The sequence below is a fragment of the Theropithecus gelada genome, chromosome 5 (assembly GCF_003255815.1).
Source record: "Theropithecus gelada isolate Dixy chromosome 5, Tgel_1.0, whole genome shotgun sequence".
Classification (NCBI taxonomy): Eukaryota; Metazoa; Chordata; class Mammalia; order Primates; family Cercopithecidae; genus Theropithecus; species Theropithecus gelada.
Genome location: NC_037672.1, coordinates 144,601,512 through 144,624,716, shown reverse-complemented (window position 1 = coordinate 144,624,716; position 23,205 = coordinate 144,601,512). Strand labels below are relative to the sequence as shown.

The 23,205-nt window shown below is 39.9% G+C and overlaps 1 protein-coding gene across 3 annotated transcripts in view; it reads right to left on the bottom strand.

The window, feature by feature from the left end:
• Positions 1-9,675, bottom strand: part of TMEM184C (transmembrane protein 184C) — a 24,091-nt gene extending 14,416 nt beyond the window's left edge. The window contains exons 1-5 of one of the 3 annotated variants that reach the window (XM_025386117.1): positions 9,571-9,619; positions 8,933-9,539; positions 2,384-2,514; positions 2,249-2,285; positions 1,327-1,532 (exon numbers count right to left, since the gene is read on the bottom strand). In XM_025386117.1, the coding sequence (XP_025241902.1) occupies positions 1,327-1,532; positions 2,249-2,285; positions 2,384-2,514; positions 8,933-9,055 (497 nt within the window). In that variant the 5' untranslated portion in view covers positions 9,056-9,539; positions 9,571-9,619. Of the gene's footprint in view, positions 1-1,326; positions 1,533-2,248; positions 2,286-2,383; positions 2,515-8,932 lie in introns of all 3 variants that reach the window. The other 2 variants (XM_025386118.1, XM_025386116.1) reach the window with 2 other exon arrangements.
• Between the last annotated feature and the right edge of the window lie 13,530 nt (positions 9,676-23,205).

The window sequence follows — 23,205 nt, the reverse complement described above, 5'->3', positions numbered from 1 at the left end:
CACCAACATGGCACATGTATACATATGTAACAAACCTGCACGTTGTGCACATGTACCCTAGAACTAAAGTATAATTAAAAAAAAAAAAAAAAAGGTGAGAAACTCCAGAATAAATGCTTTGGCAAGGAAAAAAAAAAAAAGTATGGTTTAGGAGTCATGCAGCTGGAGGCTATAAGATTCTGGCCCTCCCTAAACTGCTCCTGAGATCAGTGCTTGAGATATTTTGCAGACCCTGCATTTGTTGGATCAGCTGGCACCACCAGATCAATAAACTGGCTCATCTGACCTTGTGGCCCCCACCCAGGAACTGACTCGGCACAAGTGGATAGCTTCGACTCCCTAAGATTTCACCTCTCACCAATCAGTACTCGTGGTTCACTGGCTTCCCCCTATCCAGCAAATTAACGTTAAAAACTCTGCTCCCCGAATGCCTGGGGAGACTGATTTGAGTAATAATAAAATTCCTGTCTCCTGCACAGCTGGCTCTGTCTGAATTACTCTTTATCTTTTGCAATTCCCCTCTTGATGAATTGGTTCTGTCTAGGTGGCTGGCAAAGTGAACCCCTTGGGTGGTTGCATTAGTGGACACGTCCTATTGATTTTTCAGTTGCATTCTCTTATTGCCTTTCTTTTTTATTCCAATCTCATCCCTCCTTTTCAGTTTTATTTCACAAATAGATTATTATAAACTCCTATTTCCCCATCTCTGGAATCTTCTTCCCTCCAATTCATCCTTTATGATATTGCAAAATTAATCTTTCTAAAACACTGTTTTCAAATGTTTGCTTGCTGAAAAATACCAAATGGTTCATTTGTATAATAAATGCAATTGTAACCTCAATTTATTTTTCAAAATGAAATGACATAAATTTTAATGTCCTACATGAACATATAATAAGGCAAGCTGATGTATTATGTTACCAAACACTGTTACTTATTGCTCCTACTTCATATCATATGCGGTTCTACAATCTAGACTGTCTTGTCTTTGTCTTTTAACTAGCTGTGTGTTCTTATGTAAGATCTGCAGACCTTGGTTCTCAACTGCAAAAGCATATTGATTAAATGATTACTGTTTTTACCTGCAATCCTTTAATTTTTGGATTTGGGATTAATAATGTAAAAAAGACTAACATATATGTGGGATTACAAAACTGTGTTTTGTTAGCCTTCAAACAACTAGGAACTGCATCAGGAACTCTATCTTATACTTATTGTTCTGCTATTAATACTTAATGTACTACCTTGTAAAGAGCTGACTGCTACTTAAAAACTCTGCTTAAACAAAAAACCAAAACATAAAAGAATTAAACCAAACATACTTACTCTCCCATAGCCCATGGTGGACAGCAACATAAAGGAGGAAAATGTTTCTGCTGATCTTTGGCTTCAAGGATTAATACCAGATTTGGATACCGGTTAGTTAGATAATTGGTAAGGAATCCCATAAAGTTGTAAATTACATAAGCTTCATAGCATTCTCTGCAGGTATCCACATATATTGCAATGCTGGGATATTTCAAAGCTATCCACTATGAAAAAGCACAGATGTTAAAAGATAGTTGCAGCTAAGATAAAATGAATCACCACTCCATTCATGGTACTCACAATAAGCTAATTTTTATGCTTGAGATGTCTTGTCATATACTTACATACGACTCTCTAAAATTTATCATTATGAGGGCTATCAATCTGTGAAATGAATTTTTAAAAGCAATAAACATCTTAGATATTGGTAAAAAGTAAGTGTTTGAGGGGTAAATAATGAATAAAGAGAGAAGCTAAAGTAAGTACTTAAGTTCTTAAATCTGAAGTTTTTCTTAATATGATCATAGATAATGCTACTAAAGATATTTCCTTTATATTTACTCAAATTAGAAGCAGTCATCTACAACAATTTCATGTGTATCTATTGGGGAAGGTTTTTAAATTTTTGGTTCAAATAAAAGACTTAATAAATAAAAAGAGTGGTAATATAATTTAAAATATTACATTCTTTACCAATCTGAAAGTTTAAAAGAAAGCAAACAGCTATAGATTTTTAAACATTTATAATATCACATTTTACATTTTTAATTATCATACTTTATATTCTCTATCAACATTAGAAACAAGTGAATCTTTTTACTTTTCTTATTAATCTGACACCTTATTGTCAATAACATAACTTTCATTAAGCATTCTGTAATTATAGTTAGTATCATCAAACAAGTTCTTAGTTAACGAGATAAAAATGAAACATACTTACACTATCTAAACTGTAAATGGGTACCATCCAAAGAATCCTATTGGAAAAGGAAAACATAAATTTAAAACGTTTTATGTCATATTTATAAAATAAGCCAACACAACACTGGTGGAATCAAAATATATTAAGACGTACCTTATTATTGGTTTTTGCAGTTCAGGTTGTGTATAATGCACTAAGTGTTGCAATATCACCCACAGTGATATAGGTATAGTCAACAGCAAAAAGATTCCAGCAATAAACCAAGCCTTGGTGTGTATTCCAACCTTAAGAAACAAAATAACATGTTAGTATAAATTCTTATATTAAAACGAAAGAGCTTGGCCGGGCTCAGTGCCTTGTGCCTATAATCCTAGCACTTGGGGAGGCCAAGGTGGGGGTATCGCTTGAGGCCAGGAGTTTGAAACCAGTCTGGGCCTACAAAGTGAGATCTACAAAAAAAAAAAAAAAAAAAAAAAATTAAAAAAATTTTAAAATTGAAAATTTGGGGGGGGGGGGCGGAATTTTATATTATTTCTTTTTTTTTTTTTTTTTTTTAAGGGAAAAAGGTGGGCATTTATTTTTGATGCTTGAAGGGTTGAGCAGTTTACAATTAAAATAGAACTGAGGTCCGCAACTTTAAGTATCACTGTTTCTTTTCTTTTTTCTTTTTTTTTTTTTGAGACAGTTTTGCTCTGTTGCCCAGGCTGGAGTACAGTGATGCGATCTTGGCTCACTGCAACCTCTGCCTCTGGGGTTCAAGTGATTCTCCTGCCTCAGCCTCCCGAATAGCTGGGATTACACACCCAGCTAATTTTTTTGTATTTTTAGTAGAGACGGTGTTTCGCCCTGTTGACCAGCCTGGTCTGGAACTCCTGACATCAAGTGATCCGTCTGCCTCAGCTTCCTGAAGTGCTGGGATTACAGGCATGAGCCACCATGCCCGGCCCAGTTTCACTGTTTGAACAAGACTTTTTCTTCCTCTACCCGGGGCCAAAGATAAAAGAGGTAGAAAACAAAAGTATGGAGAACAAATGCATTTTTACAACAATAAATTTCTACATTAAAATGTATAGAAAGCTTGAAAAGGGCTGAGTGAGGTGGCTCATGATTGCTTGAGCCCAGGGGTTCTAGACCAGCCTGAGCAACATGGCGAGATGCCATCTCTACAAAAAATAAATTAGCGAGGCGTGGAAGCATGTGCCTGTAGTCCTACCTACTAGGAAGGCTGAGGTGGGAGATCTGCTTGGGCCCAGGAGGTCAAGGCTACAGTGAGCCATGATTGTGCCACTGTACTCCACCCTGGGCAACAGAGACCCTGTCTCAAAAACAAAAACAAACCAAAAGCCAATACAAAGTCTTACTAATTGTGGGGGCGTTAATCAAAGCAGTAAATGAAAAGCAAATATATGGAGGTGAAGACTCTAAAAGGAATGTGAGCACTCATATTACAGGGCTTTTTGCTTTTATCCATTTCATTTAAAATTGAATACAGTAGTCCCCACTTATATGTGGGGGATAGGTTCCCAGACCCCTAGTGAATGCCTAAAACTGTAGATAGTCCCAAATCCTATATGCATATACTATGTTTTTTCCTATACATATATACTTACGATAAAGTTTAATTCATAAATTGGACACACAGTAAGCGGTTAACAATAATAGAACAATTATGTATTGTAATAAGTTATTTAAAACTTATAAATTACTTATTTCTGAAATTTTCCATTTAATATTTTCAGACCATTGTGGACAACAGGTTACTAAAACCAAAGAAAGTGAAATTTCAGTGACAATTTAATAAAATAATAAGAGGATAAGCATATTCCAGATCTTCTTTATTATAAAGTGATCATTAAGAATGGTACTGCGGCCAGGCGTGGTGGCTCATGCCTGTAATCCCAACACTTTGTGAGGCTAAGGCGGGCAGATGGTTGGGCCCAGGAGTATGAGACCAGCGTGGGCAACATGGCAAAGCTCCATCTCTACAAAAAATACAAAAAATTAGCTGGGTGCCAGAGGATCACCTGAGCCCAGAAGGTGAAAGCTGCAGTGAGCCATGATCATGCCACTGCACTCCAGCCTGGGTGACAGAGCGAGACCCTGGCTCAAAAAAAAAAAAAGAAAAAAAAAAGTAATGCCAAGTAATTGCTGTTTTTGATTGCTTTAGTTCCAAAAACTAGAACTTCGTGGTACACTTAAGAGAAAAATGATGTGCTTGTGACTAATGAAGGTCAAGTGTCCTCAGTGTGCTATAAAGAAAGTTGTTTTTGTTTTTAAACAATCATAAAACAAGTGACTAGAGACTTGGTCATTGCAGGCCAAATTTTAAAATCCTGTAGTATCATTTTTACATTGCAAGTGGTAATTTAGTTTAAGAAAAACATCATCTCTCCACCTTAATGTCATTAACTTTAATTATTGGTTTTACAGTTGTTTTGATTTTTGAGCTATATAAAAGTTATATGCATAAGAAATTTAACCTGTTTTATGTGTGTATATATTTAAGTAACATTATAATAGAATAACTCAACACTAGGTATCTGCAGAAATTATCAATATAATTCTTTAATTTTATGTTTACCTCTAAATAATTTATTCAAATTTGAGACACACTGATATAGATACCAGTAATATTATTCTTAATCTTATCAGCCATGAGTTGAGTTTTTTGGCTCACGAAATGAGGAGGAGATAAACAGATTTTTTTCTATGGTAACTTGAGGAAAGAAGAAAGGAAAGAAAAAACCCTTAAAGACAAGCATCCAAGAATAAGTTAACTCTCCCTCAGCAAAATGCTTCAAAACAGAGAGTGGAGATGAATAGGAGAGATTGCTTTCTGGGCCTGATCTTCCTGAGGGGAGAGAGTAGAACTGACCCAAGGGCATGAGGTAAATGTGCTGAGGTAAAAAAAAAAAAAAACAAAAAAAACCCAAAAAAAACAAAAGTGTGCTGAGGTAAAAAGACTAGAGCAGCACGCCATCACGTGCACATTCACTTCAGGTATACATGGTCAGTCAAGAGAGTGGGAAAAATAGTTTAAACAGGGCAGATGGTCATCCTACCATTCTAATAAATGAGTATATGCTCCACCATGGGCATGGGATGAGCTTCCAGAACTGTGAGAAAATAAATTTCTGTAGTTTAAGCCACTCAGGCTATGGTATTTTCTTACAGCAGTCTGGGCAGACCAAGATAAACTGCCACATTTGTATCTGCAGTTCAAATCTTTCTGAACATTAGATGTGCATATCCAACAGCATATCTAACATGCCTACTGAATGTCTCTTATTAAACTAAATGTCCATAACAGAACTCAATTTCTCTCAAACCTGTTCCTAACCCTCAATTTTCTATCTCAGTAACTAGTACCACCATTTACACAGTTGTTCAAATAAAAAACTTCAGAATTATCTTTGATTTCTTCCTTTCTCTCATTGCTTCTCCTCTGGAATCCAATCTCCCGCCAAGTCTTGTTTGCTCACTTCTAAGAATACTTACAATTCAGTTTTCCATTTCCATTCCTGCTATCCTTACCGGGGCCAGAAACCATCATAGCCCAGGCACCTACCACCTCTCACTACCGTAAAGAGCTTTCTAAATTCCCTTCACTTCTGCTTTATTTTCCATAGCTGGTAGAGTGGTCTTTTGAAGTTATGCAATTAGACTGCCCTGCATGGTAACTTCTCAGATCTTTTCTGGTTTTCTCCACAGCATTTTATACAATTTTATTGATTTTTTTTTGGTTCCTTTTGTCTCCACCACTAAGTTCTATGGAGGTAAGTGTTCTCTCATATAGTATACAAAAGCCTGATTCATCATTGGGACTCACTCATTTGGGCAGAAAGAAGGGGAAAAAAAACGAAGTAAAATATGTATTGTGGTAGATGGTGGTAAGTCCTATGGAAAAGAAAAAATAAAGCAGAGAAAGGAGTATGAAAAGTTGGAGAGGGGAAGTTGACAATGTTAAATAGAGTAGTCAAGTGACATCTGAGTAATGACCTGAAGAACATAAAGGAATGAGAAGAATATCTAGGGAAAGGACATTCTGAGAAGGGGAAACTTTGTGCAAAGCTTCAAGGAAGGAGCATGCCTGGGATTTTTTTTTTTTTTTTTTTTAGAGCGAGACAGAGTCTCGCTCTGCCGCCCAGGCTGGAGGTGCAGTGGCACAATCTCGGCTCACTGCAAGCTCTGCCTCCCGGGTTCACGCCATTCTCCTGCCTCAGCCTCCCGAGTAGCTGGGACTACAAGCGCCCGCCACCACGCCCGGGTAATTTTTTTTTTTTTTTTTTTTTAGTAGAGACGGGTTTTCATCATGTTAGCCAGGATGGTCTCGATCTCCTGACCTCGTGATCTACCCGCCTCGGCCTCCCTAAGTGCTGGGATTACAGACGTGAGCCATCCTGCCCGGCCAATGCCTGGGATTTTTGAGCAAAGTCGAGCAGTGGAAGCCTAGGACTTGAGGAGAAAAAGTCAGAGGGGGATCGGGTGGGAGCAGTGTCAGATCATGTTGGACCCCGATGGCCATAGTGAGGAATATTGGCCTTTACTCTAGGACTAGAAGCGATTTAAGAGGACACACATAATGTGCCATGTTTTAACTGGTTACTCTGGCTGGTGTGTTGAGAAGAGACCAAGCAAGACATGTTGAGAATTTGGCTTAGGATGTTAGCAGTACAGATTGCAGATTCCAATTTTTCTTAAAAAGCTAGTGGCACCTGGCCAGGAAAGGTGGCTCATGCCTGTAATCCCAGCACTTTGGGAGGCCCAGGTGGGCAGATCACGAGGTCAGGAGATCAAGACCATCCTGGCTAACACGGTGAAACCTCGTTTCTACTAAAAAGACAAAAAATTAGCTGGGCGTGGTGGCATGCGCCTGTAGTCCCAGCTACTCAGGAGACTGAAGCAGGAGAATGGCGTGAACCCGGGAGGCGGAGCTTGCAGTGAGCTGAGATCTCACCACTGCATTCCAGCCTGGGCGACAGAGCCAGACTCCGTCTCAAAAAAACAAAAACAAAAACAAAAAAAAAACCTAGTGGCACCTAAAAACCACAGTTGAAACTAGCAACTAAGAGAAGTCTTAAACTGGACTGATATTATGCATATTATTAACTTTTAAAGTAGTTCCTATACCATGCTCCAAGGAAATATTTCAAAGTAAGAAAAACCCAATGTATTAAGATGCTTATACCTAAGTTTTTGTAGACAAATTGTGGAAATAACCTAAATATCTAACAAATGGGAAATATTTAATGTAGCAGAATATTACATGGCCATTAAAAATAACTATATGGGTCAGGCACAGTGGCTCATGCTTGTAATCCTAGCACTTTAGGAAGCCAAGGCGGGTGGATCACAAGGTCAGAGTCGAGACCGGCCTGGCCAACACGGTGAAACCCCGTCTGTACTAAAAATACAAAAATTAGTTGGGTGTGGTGGTGGACACCTGTAATCCCAGCTACTTGGGAGGCTGAGGCAGGAGAACTGCTCCAATCGGGGAGGCGGAGGTTGCAGTGAGCAGAGATTGCGCCACTGCACTCCAGCCAGAGCAACAGAGCTAGACTCTGTCTCAAAGAAAATAAAAATAAACAACAATAAAAAATAACTATATGGGACTGGGCGCGGTGGCTCATGCCTGTAATCCCAGCACTCTGGGAGGCCGAGGAGGACGGATCAGCTGAGGTCAGAAGTTTGAGACGAGCCCGACCAACATGGAGAAACCCCGTCACTACTAAAAATACAAAAGTAGCGGGGTGTGATGGCACATGCCTGTAATCCTAGCTGCTACGAAGGTTGAGGCAGAAGAATCGCTTGAACCCGGGAGGCGGAGGTTGCGGTGAGCCGAGATCTCACCACTGCATTCCAGCCTGGGCAACAGGAGCAAAACTCCGTCTCAAAAACAAACAAACAAACGAACAACTACATGGACTATGCTAGTATGGGAAAGTCATCAGAAAATAATTTAGTCTAAATAGAGAACACAAATGTATATTAAATACAGTTTATGTAAAAATCATTTCCACAATGAAGAAGGGCCTAAAATAGTCATGGTCTTGTTATAGTTCTTGTAATAGGTGTCCCTTGTAAAAGTACTTGGTGGGTTTTATTAACCCCGAATTTAAAGTTCATTATATAATATTTATATCTGAGTTATTTACCTTGGGGTTTTCCAGCTTGTAGTACATTACTGATGTCACAATAAGCATATGACATCAAAAAATATATATAAGGGGGTTTTTGCAAAACCTTTGTTGGGTAAGAGCTAATTTCCACAGTAAAAACGAACACCAAAGTTAAAACAACGAGAATCCTTTGATTCAGGAAGCTAGTAAAAAACTAATAAAATTCAATACATGGTTTTCAAGGTAGTTTATTTGACCTAGTTTAGTCCAATATCTGAACAGATCAGATTTTAGGAATAAAATTACCTTATTTTCAGGGAACTGATGAATACTTGCAAAACAGTGCCCTTCTAAGCAGCTATATTAATATATTCTATTTTCTCGACCCGGTCTCACCTCCACCTGTAGCATGACTTGAAGAACCGTGAACAAGAAATTAGAGAGGTTTATATCCTAAGAGTGGGCTCGTTTACATTAGATGGTTTTCAGGATTGTTAGGGCAGAAATGGGGGAAGGGTGTCTCCTTCCCAACTACAGATGGGTAGAAGAAAGTGTAGAGGCTGATGGTGCAGAACCCTCTTACCTCCAGTTTCTGTAATTCCCACACGCATAGGGGAACCGCAACCACTATGGACACCAGGTAGATGACCACTGCTAAAGGTCGAATCCACTGTCTCCAGTTCCTCCAGGTACAAGTGCAAGGCATGTTTTCGCACAATCAGATCCGGTTAGCAAGGGAAAAGAGCTCGAAAAGATTGTAATGGGGAGCCCTGTTCTCTGGCTTTTTGTCAACTCGCATACTACGGAGAAAAAGCTGTCGGGCGACTTTACGAACAGCTCAAGCCGCCTCCTGGACCGGCGCTGTGTCTTCTGCTGCTGCTGCTCCTGCAAATGTAGCCGCTCAGGGTGCTATTGGGGAGCAGTGCAGGCAACATTCTTTCTTCCCCACCCCGCATCTACCCGGTTCTATTGCGGTGGAATCCCAGGCAGAGCCGCTGCCCTCACCTGGGGATCGCCCTGAGCTCTGCCTGTACCATGGCTTCCAGGAGAGCAGCACCGACCAGGAACCGGCCTCTAAGGACCCTGCACACTCCGGTTCTGTCTCGCAGCTGCCTGCCCACTCGCTCTTTTCTTTGGGGAATCGAGCTTCCTACCTCCCGCACTGGCAGGCGTCTCTTCACCCGATTCCACTAGTAGGTAAGGCCCCAGGATCTCACGCACTCGCACGGGACATCCCCTACGGCGGAACCCAAGGCCAAACCAGGACTTTCAGCTCTTTTCCGCTTCCGCCCCTGAGGTCTAAGGCAGGTGATTTGTCGTCAGCGCCAAACTGGACCCGCCCCATCCGGCTCACTTTGCTCTCTCTGATTGGTCAGCTGCGGGGGCGGGGCTGCAGGATTGTGTACTGGGGTTAGAAAGAAGAGCAGATGCATGGAAGTGGGTGGAGTTGCCGTAGGTGGTCCAGTGGGCTATTACAAGGATTCTGGAAGCTGCAGGAATTGTTTGAGGATACGTGAGACACACCTACTACATTCTTCTGATGGCGTTATGACAGTTTAAAGAAAGCTTGGGTAAGGGGCGGTTACTTCAGAGCTGGACTGGAAGAGAGAAGGCCCATCTCTACACAAAACATCCCCTATTCAATCTAGAGTGGATACAGAAGCCGGCTGGAGTAAGAAGGCAGGGAAGAATGGGAAACCTCCACCTAGTTTTATGTCAGTTGCTGGAATCTAGGGGCTAGGCCGCTTGGTTATTTCTGGATCTTACAGAAATATCATTCTAAAGGTAGCTTAATTTTAGAATTAACCGCAAATACGGAATGTCCTTTCCACATTTGGAACTCGTGTTAAACATTTGCACTCATTTACGTTTTAAAAAGTTGACATTCTAGCTGACAAAGGAGTTTTATATGCTTAAAGCCTTTAAACCAATAGAGCAAACAAATATCTACTTCTCAATTACATATACAAATGCGTTTTATATTATTGTAATTTTCAGGGGGACAGACACTGTACTAAGTTCATTACCTACATTATGTAAGTTGTTCTGCACAAACATTTTGAGAGGCAGGCATTTTTCCGCTTTACAGATGAAAAAGTCAAGTGGCTAATGCCCAGTCTCACTGAGCTAGTTAAGTGTTAGTGTGGAGATACTAACCTTGGTCCTTCTGATTCCAAAGGGCATTATATTTAAGCATTTGACCTGCTAGTGACTGCCACCTGGGGGATTTCCGCCTAATGACCATATGGGTAAGGAGGCTTGCAACATTGAGTACACCTAGCCCAGGATTCTTACAGAGACACTGAAGGAATATTATGAGCCCGTTTCCTGGTATCGTCTGTTTGGAGCTTGACTTCCGCTGCCTACTTCCCAGTCATTAACATCTGTATTTTACAACCTGACCCAAACTGCTCTCTACCGGAAAAATAGGCCTTTTGTTTGTTCTTCCTAAGCTTACTTGAAAAATTGAAATTAAGGCCGGGCGCGGTGACTCACGCCTGTAATCCCAACACTTTGGGAGGCCGAGGTGGGCAGATCGCGAGGTCAGGAGATTGAGACCATCCTGGCTAACAGGGTGAAACCCCGTCTCTACTAGAAATACAAAAAATTAGCCGAGTGTGGTGGCGGGCGCCTGTAGTCCCAGCTACTCAGGAGGCTAAGGCAGGAGAAAGACGTGAACCCGGGAGGCAGAGCTTGCAGTGAGCCGACATCACACCGCTACACTCCAGCCTGGGTGACAGAGCGAGACTCTGTCTCAAAAAAATAAAAAATAAAATTGAAATTAAAAAACATTTCCTGATCATTAAATTAATACTTGCTCTATTGTTAAAGTTCATAAAAGAGAAGAATAATGAAGAGAAAGTTAACCTTAGTCTACAGCCAAGTATAACTACTCTTTATTTTTTGGTACACAGTAGAGGCTATCTTGGATATGCTGTATGCATAGATTGTGCTTTCAGCTACAATTGTTTTTGCTGCCTATAATTTTCCCCATTCTTTCTCATGGGCAAACTTTTTTTTACCTAGTTTGTGAGACCTTCCTTTATTTTTGTTTCCCCATGTATTCTTACAGCATTCATATGGTATTATACTCATTTACTTATTTGTCTTGTTTAGATTTTGAATTCTTAAAGCAAAAATCTAAAACCATTAGAAAAAAACAAAAGAGAGAAGAGACGAGACAGATGCACAAATGATTTCACATACCAGTTTGCGAACTGGAATTCTTCTATGGTGAAATTTCTTCAGATCAGCAGAGAAATTAAAACCAAAATTACAGATTAAGTATGCCAAATCTGAAAATCTGAAATTCAGAATGCTCCAAAATCCGAAACTTTTTGAGTGCTTACATGATGCTCAAAGGAAATGCTCCTTGAAGAACTTCAGATTTTGGATTTTCAGATTTGAGATGCTCAACTGGTATGTATAATGCAAATATTCCCCAATCTGAAAAAATCTGAAATCCAAAACACTGCTGGTCCAAAGCATTTCAGACAAGATATATGAATTTTTCATTTAGTTAAATTTATTCACTCTTAAGGACCATGCTTTATTTTGAAATTGTCTATCCTATTTTTTAATATGATAATAGATAGTAGTTGTTCTTCAAATGTTTTTACTCTGGAGAATAAAAGTTGATAGCTTTATTTGCCCACCATTTGTTTCATTTTTTTCTCTTGACCTGTAAGATCCTAAAGTCTAGTAAGGATAGGGAATGACCACTGGTGTCAGCAGCCATAATGCTGTTAATAAGGCTAATCTAATTGCTTTGCTTGCTATAGGCATTCTCTGCCTTCTTTCTGGATATGACTTAGCCTAAGCCTGAGGGTGGATCTGAGCTTGACGGTGTTTGAAAAATAAGAAATGATTAAAATTGGCAGATGGTGCTAGGGTCAAAAATAAGATATTAGTCAACTTCAATGCAAGTTATAGAGGTTAATTGAAGTTTGTTACTGCATCACATGAAAATAGGTGGAATTTGCTATTCTTGAAGGATAAGTTTGGATTAATTTGAATTAGATAATAAGTTAAATGCACTTTGAGGGATCCTGGGGGGTGGACACTGTTAACCCTTTGCCATGTATCTCCATTTCTCTATAAATATGTCCATGGTAGTTTTAAAACCTGACTGCAACTTCTCTGATACTCATCTGATAACAAGATAGAGTCTGTGTTCCCTCTCTTACATGTATGTGGGCTTGTGATTGATTTTAACCAATCTAAGTTGGTGAAAGTCGTCATAGTCACCATATGTGACTTCTGAGGCTAGGTCATAAAAGACCATGCAGTGCCACATTGTCTGCTGGAACATTTACCTTTTGGAACTCTCAGTCTTCCTGTGAGAAGTTCCACTGCCTGAGGCTGGCATGTTGTGAAAAAGCCCAAGACAGAGACCCCTTGAAGGTAACACTGGTCACCAGTCACAGCTGAGCCCAGGCTTTGAGTCACCCCAGCCTAGGTGCCAGTCATGTGAGCTGAGAAGCTGATTCCAGCTCCTAGCCATTCTCGTCGCTCAGTCATTTGGGTCATCCCAGCTGAGGCCCTAATCCTGGCCAGAGACACACCATGCCTGCTCTGCCTTGTCCTAAGTCCTGACCTGAAGAATTCATGAGGGTAATGATTGTCGTTTTACTTCACTGAGTTTAAGGTTGTTTGTTACACATCTCTTCCAGTGAATAGATAACTGAAACAATTGTCTTTTGTCTGTACATTTTTGTACTGTTTATCTAATCTGAAAGAAGTTTCTTGCTTATAGTGACTTTTTTTTTTTTTTTTTTTTTTTCTTTTTGCCTGTAGCCTACATACAGCCCATTAAGTTTTTCTTATTTTAGGGATAGGTCGGCTCCAGAGTCTGAGATTGTGCTAACTAATCCATGAGTTAAGTGAGTTACATTTAAAGGTTGCAAGCATGCAGGGGAGAGATCTGAGTCTTTAGAATAAGCTTAATGTTCCAATGTTTCTTTTTTTCTCCTTTCCAACACATGGGAGGGGAAATGGCCTACTATGCACCAAATGAGTGGAGAAGAAAATAAAAGTAACACAAGTGGTAAAATTAAACTTTCAAATCTGAACCTTGAAGCTATTTCTGTCCACTTCTAAGCTTCAACTTTACCTACCACTGTATTTCAGTGGCATTAACTGCATTTACATTGTGCAGCTATCATCCCTATCATCCCCAGAACTTTTTCATCACCCCAAAGAGAAAATGTGTACTCATGAAACAACTCCCCATTAGCCCTTGCCTCTGGCCCTGGTAACCATTGTTCTGCTTTCCGTCTTTATGAATTTGACTATTCTTGGTAACTCATATATGGAATACTATAATATTTGCCCTTTTGTATCTGGCTTATTTCACTTAGCTTGATGTTTTCAAATTTCGTCCACGTTGTATCATACATCAGAATTTCATTCCTTTGTAAGATTGAATGATATTCCTTTATGTGTATATGCCACATTTTGTTTAGCCATTCATCCATTGATATGACACTAGGGGGTTTCCACCCTTTGCCTATTGTGAATAATGCTGCTATGAACATGGGTGTACAAATATCTGCTCAAGTGCCTGCTTTCAGTTGGTTTTTACATTTTTAAAGAGTTGTAAAAGAACATTTTAAAATATTTACTCTGGAACTTTTATAGAAAAAGTTTACCAATCCCTGATTTAGAGTAAATTTTTAAATTTTGAGCTATTATGAAGTTGCAGAGTGAATCTTTCCATAAAGTTCATTCATTTCTTCATGAAGAAAGTGATACTTAAATCTTAGTAGGATTTCTCTAAATATTTGAGGGACTCTATTTGGTCCCAAGATCAACACTGGAAAATTACTTCTTTGTTTTTGTTATTAAGGAAGAATGAAATTCACTGGTTTGAAAGTAAGATTCAGTGATTTTTAAGGGGCTCCTGCTGTGAATTTAGAATGAGAGAGCACAAGAGTTCTTTAGAGCCAGCATTGAGCTATGAAAAGGCCCCACTGTGTATAATTAGGTATGCAGAAGCTAGAGGCACTGTCCTTTCCACTTTTCATCTGCTACTCTAATTTTACTCTGAGCAGGCAATGTCCTTTGAATCCTAGCATGTCCCTAAGGCAGAAGTTTCCAAACTTTCTTGTTTCACGGTGCCCTTAGAATCTCGCTAGTTTTTTCATGGTGTCCCTTAGCCAGAGAAATATCTAATAGTTTCACTTATTAAGTAATTAGGTCCAAACACCTAATTACAGACATTCACATAAGATCTGACAGATGTTTCTGTGTTTCTTTAACACAGAAAACATCCCAAGGTGCTTCGATGAGTTCACTCCAGCACCCTGTTACTCTTCAGCACACTGTTTGAGAGTTGCAGTCCTACCTGTGCTTCTGACGTGGGCTAGCCTTTGTGCTTGGCCTTGCTTCTTATTTTATTCCAGATACTATTCCCCACATTTTCAGGGCTTGCCCAACAATTGTTTCTCATGGCTTCCTCTGCTTTACAGATTTAAGTTTTACATTCTTGATTCACATTTATTCCCCCAGTATATTAACTTTTATATTTTTTTTTTTTAAATAAAGGTTCTTTGTTTAAACTACTGAAATAAATATTTAAATGAATAGAACATTTGCCCTCATCTTTAAAGATGTGTTACTAGAATTACTGGATTAGTCACTGTTGAGTTCTCTAATTTCCTCACAAGAAAGGTGATAAAGCAGTTTGAGCACCCAATAGGCCTTAGAAGTATATGTGGTGCTTTATCACTGAGTGAAGAAGATACTGTGAATGGTGCAAACAACTTACATAGTAAATAATAAATTACCTTTTCTATAAATTATTGCTCACTAAGTAAGCTTTCCAGTGGCTCTATCTGGTTGGAGAGTTTCTTTTTTTTCCTCTTTCTTATCTCCATTGATGTTTTATTTTCAGACCAATTTAAGTGATACTTCTAGAATATCAAGTTTCAGGTTAAAAGGAATGAGAAAAAACTTAAATTAACAGATTTAAAACTAGATAATTCCGTGGATTTGGGAGAAAAGGTCTTTTTGGTTAGGAAGAAGATTCTGTGTATTATTAAAAATGTGAGAAAGGAAAAATATTTTTATACTGAGATAAATTCTTTTAGGATTTAAATCAAAATTATTATGCATTGTATTTGTCCATTAGATGCTAGCCTGCGGTGATTCCCATAGAAAGAAGGCTTTGACTTACGCGAGGTAAAGATAATTCATGGGAAATTTTGTCCTAGTGTGGAGGAGTTTTCTTCTTTGAACATGAGGAGAGGTCTCTATGGAGCTTGAATTTTACCTTTACTTTGCTCGTGTATTTAAGGCTGTTGAGTGTCCTTGTGTAAACTCATGAGCACCTGTTCTAGATGGTTTTCTATGGGTAGGATGTGTGTGTTTGCATGCCTGTATAACTCCTCCCGCACTGTAAAAGGAATGTTCTGTGCATACGTTATCTCTGAATAGAGTCCATCAGGCTTGGGCCATAAATGGTGCCTCTACTTATGAGGTATCTTTACGATGTAGAGGTAGAACTAGATATTTTTCTCCAATAGTATAAATTCTATGATTTGCATTTTCCAATTTTCTTGTTTGGGAAATGAGAGGAAAACAGAAGAGCAAGGTCTTTGTTTTTTCCCTTCTTGCTTCATCCTCTCCGTAGAACCATGTCTAGGTCAGGATATAAGCATCCGGCAATTGCCCTAGAACCAAGCTTTTAAAATGGTCTCTAGTCTCAGAAATCCCAGGTTTGTGATCAATGTCTCCAGGGAGGAAGATTTAAGGGGAAAAGTATCTTATCTGATATACAAGATACATCTGTTTTCCATTGCCAGCAGAACAAATGAACACAAACTTAGTGGCTTAAGTAATGCATATTTAGTATCTTACAGCGCTGGAGGTCAGAAGTCTAACATGGATCTCAAAGGGCTAAAACCAAGGGGTCAGCAGGCTGCTTTCCTTCCTGGAGGTTGTAGGGGAGAATCTATTTCCTTGCTCATTCAAGTCAGTGGCAGAATTCAGTTCCCTGCAGTTGTAGGACTGAGGCCCTGGTTTCTTTCCTGGCTGTCACCTGAGGTTCATTCATAGCTTCTAGAGAATGTCCACACTCTTTGGTTCATGGTCAGTCCCCTTCCTCCACCTTCAAAGCCAGCAACAGTGAGTTGAGTCCCTTTCATGTAATATCCCTTGTTCTTCATCTTATACTCTTAAGGACCCATGTGATTAGATTGAGCGCACTCAGATAATCCAAGATATTTTCCCCAATTCTTCTTTGTTATTGGTTGACTGATTGTACAAATGGGTCTTGCTATGTTACTCAGGCTGGTCTCAAACTCCTGGGCTCAAGCAGTCCTCCTGACTCAGCCTCCCAAAGTGCTGGGATTACAGATGTGAGCCACTGTGCCTGGCCAATGTCTTCATCTCAAGGTTCTTAATTTTAACCGTGTCTACAAAATCCCTTTCTGCTGTGTGAGGTAACGTATGCACAGTTTGTGGAATTGGAATATGGACATCTTTTGGGGGAGAATGGTCTGCCTACCACACTGGTGATGTTAAAAGAAATAAGTCTTCAATTTTCAATCATTCCACAGGTCTCAGTTTTGTATATTGTGTATTAATATCCAGAGCCCCTTTTCCTATGCTAAATTTAGACTTTTCTGCATACACTGATAAGCATTTGAAGACTTTTTTTTTTTTTTTGAGACAGAGTCTTGCTCTGTTGCCCAGGTTGGAGTGCAGAACATGATCTCAGCTCATTGCAACCTCTGCCTCCTGAGTTCAAGCATTCTCCTGCCTCAGCTTCCCAAGTACCTGGGACTACAGGCATGTACCACCACACCTGGGTAAGTTTTTAATTTTTTTAGTACAGGCAGGGTTTCACCATGTTGACCACGCTGGCCTTGAACTCTTGACGTCAAGTCAAGAGTTCCACCCACTTCGGCCTCCTGAAGTGCTGGGTTTACAGGCGTGAGCCACCATGCCTAGCTCACAATTCTTTTATAATATTTAACTACATAGAATAAAGGGAGAGAAATAGTGAGGAGGGATATGGAAATGAGTTTTACTTTTCCTCCCGAAGTGGAAGAAAATAACAACAATCTGTGAACATGTTTAAATGCTGATGGGAAAGAACTGGTAGAGAAGGAGAGTTGAATGTGGGGAAGTGGAAATTATCCCCTGAATCTGTTCTTCCTTTCTGTCATAGTAAAAGAGTTTCAGTTAGGCACCTGGCCATCCAGCTAGAAACTACATTTCCCTAACTCCCTTGCCACTAAGGGTCTGAATAGTGACTAGGTTCCCCTAATAATGCACTCTCTTGGTATGCTGGAAGGCAGAATGAGGTATCTAGCACAGTTGTGGTCTTCCAGTGGAATGCCAGGGTTCATCATTCAGAAACTGGTGGCAGTGGCAGTTTTTAAATTTGCCTCTTCAAAGCCCTGTTTTTAGCAACCAGCTCTGCTACTACCTAGCAGGAGGTTTGGAGAACACCTCTTCACCAAGCACTGGGGAAGGGGCCTCCCTTGGTAACTGTCCTCTGACTTCCAGAGAAGACAATGGAAATGCTGCAAAAATGGCATGTCGTGATTCCAATGAGAAAATGGGATTCCAGAGAGGTAGAGGGTAGGTGGGAGATGTTAACAGACAAAGGCAAATTTATGTGCAGTTAGTACAATGCGTCATGGAGAAGGAATGGTCATAGGAGTGTTTTGAAATGAAATCAAGGAGCAGCTTGAGGTCCACTGAGTTGACCTAGACCTCTAGGACTACTGGGCAGAAACAAACTAGACACCATGTTAGGATTCGTGGCTCCCTACCATAGTCTCAGAACTCAGTCAGTGGATGGATGAAGCCCCTCAACAGAGGTGGAGGCCAGGTGCCTCTGAAGAAGAACTCTGTAGTTTAGCCATAGTATATCCAGTGGATTTCCTCCCAAGTCTTCCACAGGGTGACCTGGAGCTATTCACCCAGGGGTCTGCGGACTGGCAGCAGGGAATTTAAAACGTACTGGGAACCATCACAGATTGGCTCTGATTTTGCACTTATGCCAGAGACCAAAAACATTACAATCATCTGCCAAAGTAGGGCTTACAGATGTCAGGTGTTAGATGAATTTGTGGCTCCAATTCATGTAACAGTGGACCTACTGGGATTGCAGGCCCATCCAGTGTATATTATACATGGTGGGAATACATACACACACATATATGCATACATGTATATGCATATACATACACATATACTTGGTAACTAGCAGGATACCATTCTGGTTCCCTGTCCTGTTGCGTGAAGGCTACTATGAAAGGAAGGACCATCTAGGGCCTCTGGAGCTCTTCCCAAACAATTCACCAAGCTAGTAAACAGTAAGCGATCCTGCTGGGGGGATTGTAGAAATTACTGCTGCCATAAAGACCTTGAGAGAAGCAGGGGTAGTAATTCCTACTGTATCTACATAAAACTTTTCTGTTTGGCTGGAACAAAAGCCTGACAGGCCTTGAAAATGACAGTGGATTATTGCAAACCTAATCAGGTGGTGACATTAGTTGCAGCTATGGTTTTGGATACAGGATACTTACTGAAACAAATTATACCCCCGGGCACCTGACATACAACTGTTGTCCTGGAAAATGCATTCTTTCCCATCCTAACCAGTAGTCAAAATCAGAAGCAGTTTGTATTTATATAGCAGAGACAAGGGTATATCTTTATTGTATTCTGTGGAACATCACACAATTTCTTTACATTGATGATCATGTTGTTTGTTGGACCTAGTGAGAAGGAAGTAGAAAATATATATGCAAAGGGTAGGAGATTAAACCCTCTGAAAGTTTAGGGCCCTGCCACCACTTTGGTGATGTTTCAAAAGGGTCCAGTGGTTTGTAGCATGTTAGGAAATCACAAATGGCAGGACTTTGCACCCTCCACCACAAAGAAAAAGGCACTGTATTTGATAAGCCTCTGGATTTTGGTGACAGCATATACCACATTTGGGCATGCTGCACTAACCAACTGAGGAAATAACCCATAAGCTTCCAGTCTTAAGGAAGTCCTGGAACAAGAATAAGACCTGCAGCACGTCCAGGCTGGGTTGAAGGCTGACATGCCACTTGAGTCTTATGACCTAGTGGATTCAATGGCATTGGAACTGTGCATGGCAGCAGAGATGCTGTTTGGAGACTCTGGCAAGTCCCAGAACAAAGTACTTGGTTGTCTAGTGACTGGACAACCTAAAGCAGCCACCACAAACTCTCATCTAATCACTGAACCATAAAACTGGGCATGCCCAGTAGTATTCCATTGTAAAATGGAAATGGCAATTATGAGACGCAGCCCTAACAGGCCCAGAAGGTACCAATAAACTATTTTGTAAACTGAGCATGAGCAAAAGGCTAAGACTCATGTCTTATTGTGAGTTGGTGTCAATTCAGACATACTCTCACCTGAAACCTAAAATATTAGTGTAGTTACATTTAAGATGTGAGAAATTGGGAGGGAGAAACAACTAAAAACTCAAAATACAGCAACTACAATCCTCCAAGTTGAAAACTGTATGAATATTGTAACTTTTCATCACCTCTAAAAGACAGGTGGAAAGGGAGGAGGGGAAGAGGTTAGTCAATGAATACAAAATTACAGCTAGAGAGGAGGAATGAGTTCTGGTGTTCTGCAGACAGCTCTAGGTTACCTGGTTGTGATGCTCACACATATCTAGTTTTTTTTTTTTTCTCCTTCTAGGAACTTGAAAGATTACCTTTTGCTGTCCTCCTTGCAACTGGGGCCATGTGGTCCTGGCCAATAGGTTATGAGGTGAAGTCACACGTATCACTTTCAGGCTGAAATATTTAATTGCTGGTGTGAGAACCTCTTGCACTCTCTTCCCTTACTTCAGCAAACCTTGCTACCTGGAGCAGCTGGAATGATCCTAGATGACTGAAACCTACAATGTGTTGATCAACACTAAATAAGGTCAAAGTACTTAAAAATCTTTCCTTTTATGTTCAGTTGATGCACAATAATTGTCTATATTTATGTGATATTTTGATACATGTGTAAAATGTGTAATGATCAAATCAGTGTAATCAGCATATTCATCGCCTCAAGCATTTATCATTTCTTTGTGCTATGAACATTCAAAATTCTCTCTTCTAGCTTTTTGAAAATATACAATAAATCGTAGTTAACCATTTTCACCCTAATGTCTGCAGAACACCAGAACTCATTCCTCCTCTCTAGCTGTAATTTTGTATTCATTAACTAACCTCTCTCCCTCCTCCCCACCCACCTGTCTTTTCTAGCTTTTAATATCCACAGTTCTACCGTCTGCTTCCATAAGCCTACATGTGAAAGGGAAGATGAAGTGCTAAAATTTCCTTGGCATAACATAGAGGGAGAAATGTAAAGATTTTGGAAATAGATATACTAGAGTAGATTTTTCATGTGTAGCCCACCCAACCACTCTCCTTCTAACGTTATCTCCCCAAGAAGGGGCCTGATATGTAGGGATGTTTGTGATCATAAATATCAAAATAGAGTCACTTATGACAAGTGACTCAGGCCATGGTCAAAGTGGAAACCATGTGCAGGGTGAAGGGAACTAACCACACCTGTTGTAATTGTCAAAGAATTGTTTTGCGTGAACACTGTGGAATAATTTTTAAAAATGATTAGTTATCATATGATTCAGTCAAGAGTCCAGCTGAAAACACATGGTAAATTAAATCGAGTGATTTGAAGAGAGTTTAATAGGTTATTCACAAAGGTGTGGGCGAGGAGTATGGAAACCATTTGGGATGGTGCAGTAATGGGACAAAAAGGAGGAAGTAATGACTTCTAACGGGAGGTAGACAGGCTGTGTGAATGAGCCATCTGAAAAGAGCTGCGACCTTCTGTGCAGGAATGAGCCCCCAGAGGGGAGCTGAAACAATGAATGCTCAACCTCCCTCTCCTACCTTGTCTGACCTCTGGTTACTGCCCGCTCTTGGCCAAACCTGATGGAAGCCAGAGGACAGGGAAGCCTGTTGTAGTCCAAACAGATGAGCCTCCCAGGGCACGGAGCACAGCAGAGAAGGGGTCTGAGACGATGGATTTGGTGTGACAAATGGAAGAATTCCAACCTGACATAATGAAAGAGAAAATATTTAAAACACACCGTAGCACAAAATATTCCAATTCCCCAATGCTTCCATTACTGCATAACATTTTTTCCCTTTTTTTTTTTTTTTAAGTGAAAGGGAATGAGCTGGAAATTAGATGTTTGGGACATAAATCTACCTACATTCATATGATACAGTATTGTTTATTTTTATTCTGCACCTATATAAATATTAATCATTTACATTTTTCTTGCTAGTGTCCATCTGAAATTGGCTGATACCACGTCATCATCATTCCTATTTTACCTGCAGAGAATGTGATTCATTATGATTTTTGAATATGCCCTCATTCTCCTGTGGCCACCGAAATGGCCTGCTGCAGATTTGACCCAATTATTTCAATCATCTTCACGTTTGATTCTCATCACCATGGGTCGAATGAACGCTGTGGCCATCGACACTGATTATGAAAGGGCTTGCAGGGATGAGATAGGCCGTGCCACAGACTAATAATCTGGCACAGAAACATTCTCAAGAGTCGGTTTAGAAAAAAATCAGTGGAAAAGAAGATGCTGATCCGTTGAAATTCTTTTCCATTTGAATTTTCAGCTACACCGTCACCAGCATTAAAAAAAAAAAAAGAAAAAAAAAAAGTACAACAACAGGACAGGTGTCCTGAAATAGGTGCCCTGTCTTTGGAAAGAGAAAATGGGTGACAATATCCAGATCTGAAAGTTACAGCAACATGAAGCTGACCAGTCTGGTTTTGCTCAGGGAACCCAGAGCCGAGCCTTGTGTATTTTCTGAAAGAGGTGAAGGAAGGCAGAGCGAAAACAAAGTTTGAAACCAAAGACTAGTACACTTTTATGCCAAAAAATATAACACCAAAATGAAGCCTGGTAGCCCAGTTTTCTTTCGAGTTATAGGTAATTCTTAATATTTCTAGTAGTTAGCCAGTATTGTATTGTATTGTGTTGTATTGTATTGTATTGTATTGTATTGTATTGTATGTTACTGTATATTGCATTAGCCATACCATTGTTGTCTTTACTCATGGCCTGAAAGAATTTCAACTTTAAGAGGAGATTGTAGTTTCTTAATTAGATTATTTTAAGTGTGGGAGATTATATGTGTGTGCATGTGCATATGAATATACAGTTACAAACTCTCATACCTAGCAGGGTTTTGTTTTTCCCCAAAGATGGTTTATGACACTAGACATTTTCTTGTTGTGAAAGCTTATTGATATTAACTCATTTCTGTTTATAATATTTATATTGTTTTTATAAATACATCTTACATATATAATATGAAAGATCATATTTATTTAGAGACCACATAATCTAGTTTATTGCTGATTTAAATAAACAGATTTCTTTAGCCTTAACTGGCAGCTCTTTTTTCAAGAAAAGTTAAGAAATCTTACAACTTATATTTTGGTTACTATTTCAATCACTGTTTTCTTTTTTTTTTTTTTTTTTTTGAGACGGAGTCTCACTCTGTTGCCAAGCTGGAGTACAGTGGCGCAATCTCAGCTCACTACAACCTCCACCTCTGGGTTCAAGCAATTCTTCTATCTTAGCCTCCCAAGTAGATGGGATTACAGATACCCACCACCATGCTCCTTCTCTGCTGTGCTCCGTGCCCTGGGAGGCTCATCTGTTTGGACTACAACAGGCTTCCCTGTCCTCTGGCTTCCATCAGGTTTGGCCAAGAGCGGGCAGTAACCAGAGATCAGACAAGGTAGGAGAGGGAGGTTGAGCATTCATTGTTTCAGCTCCCCTCTGGGGGCTCA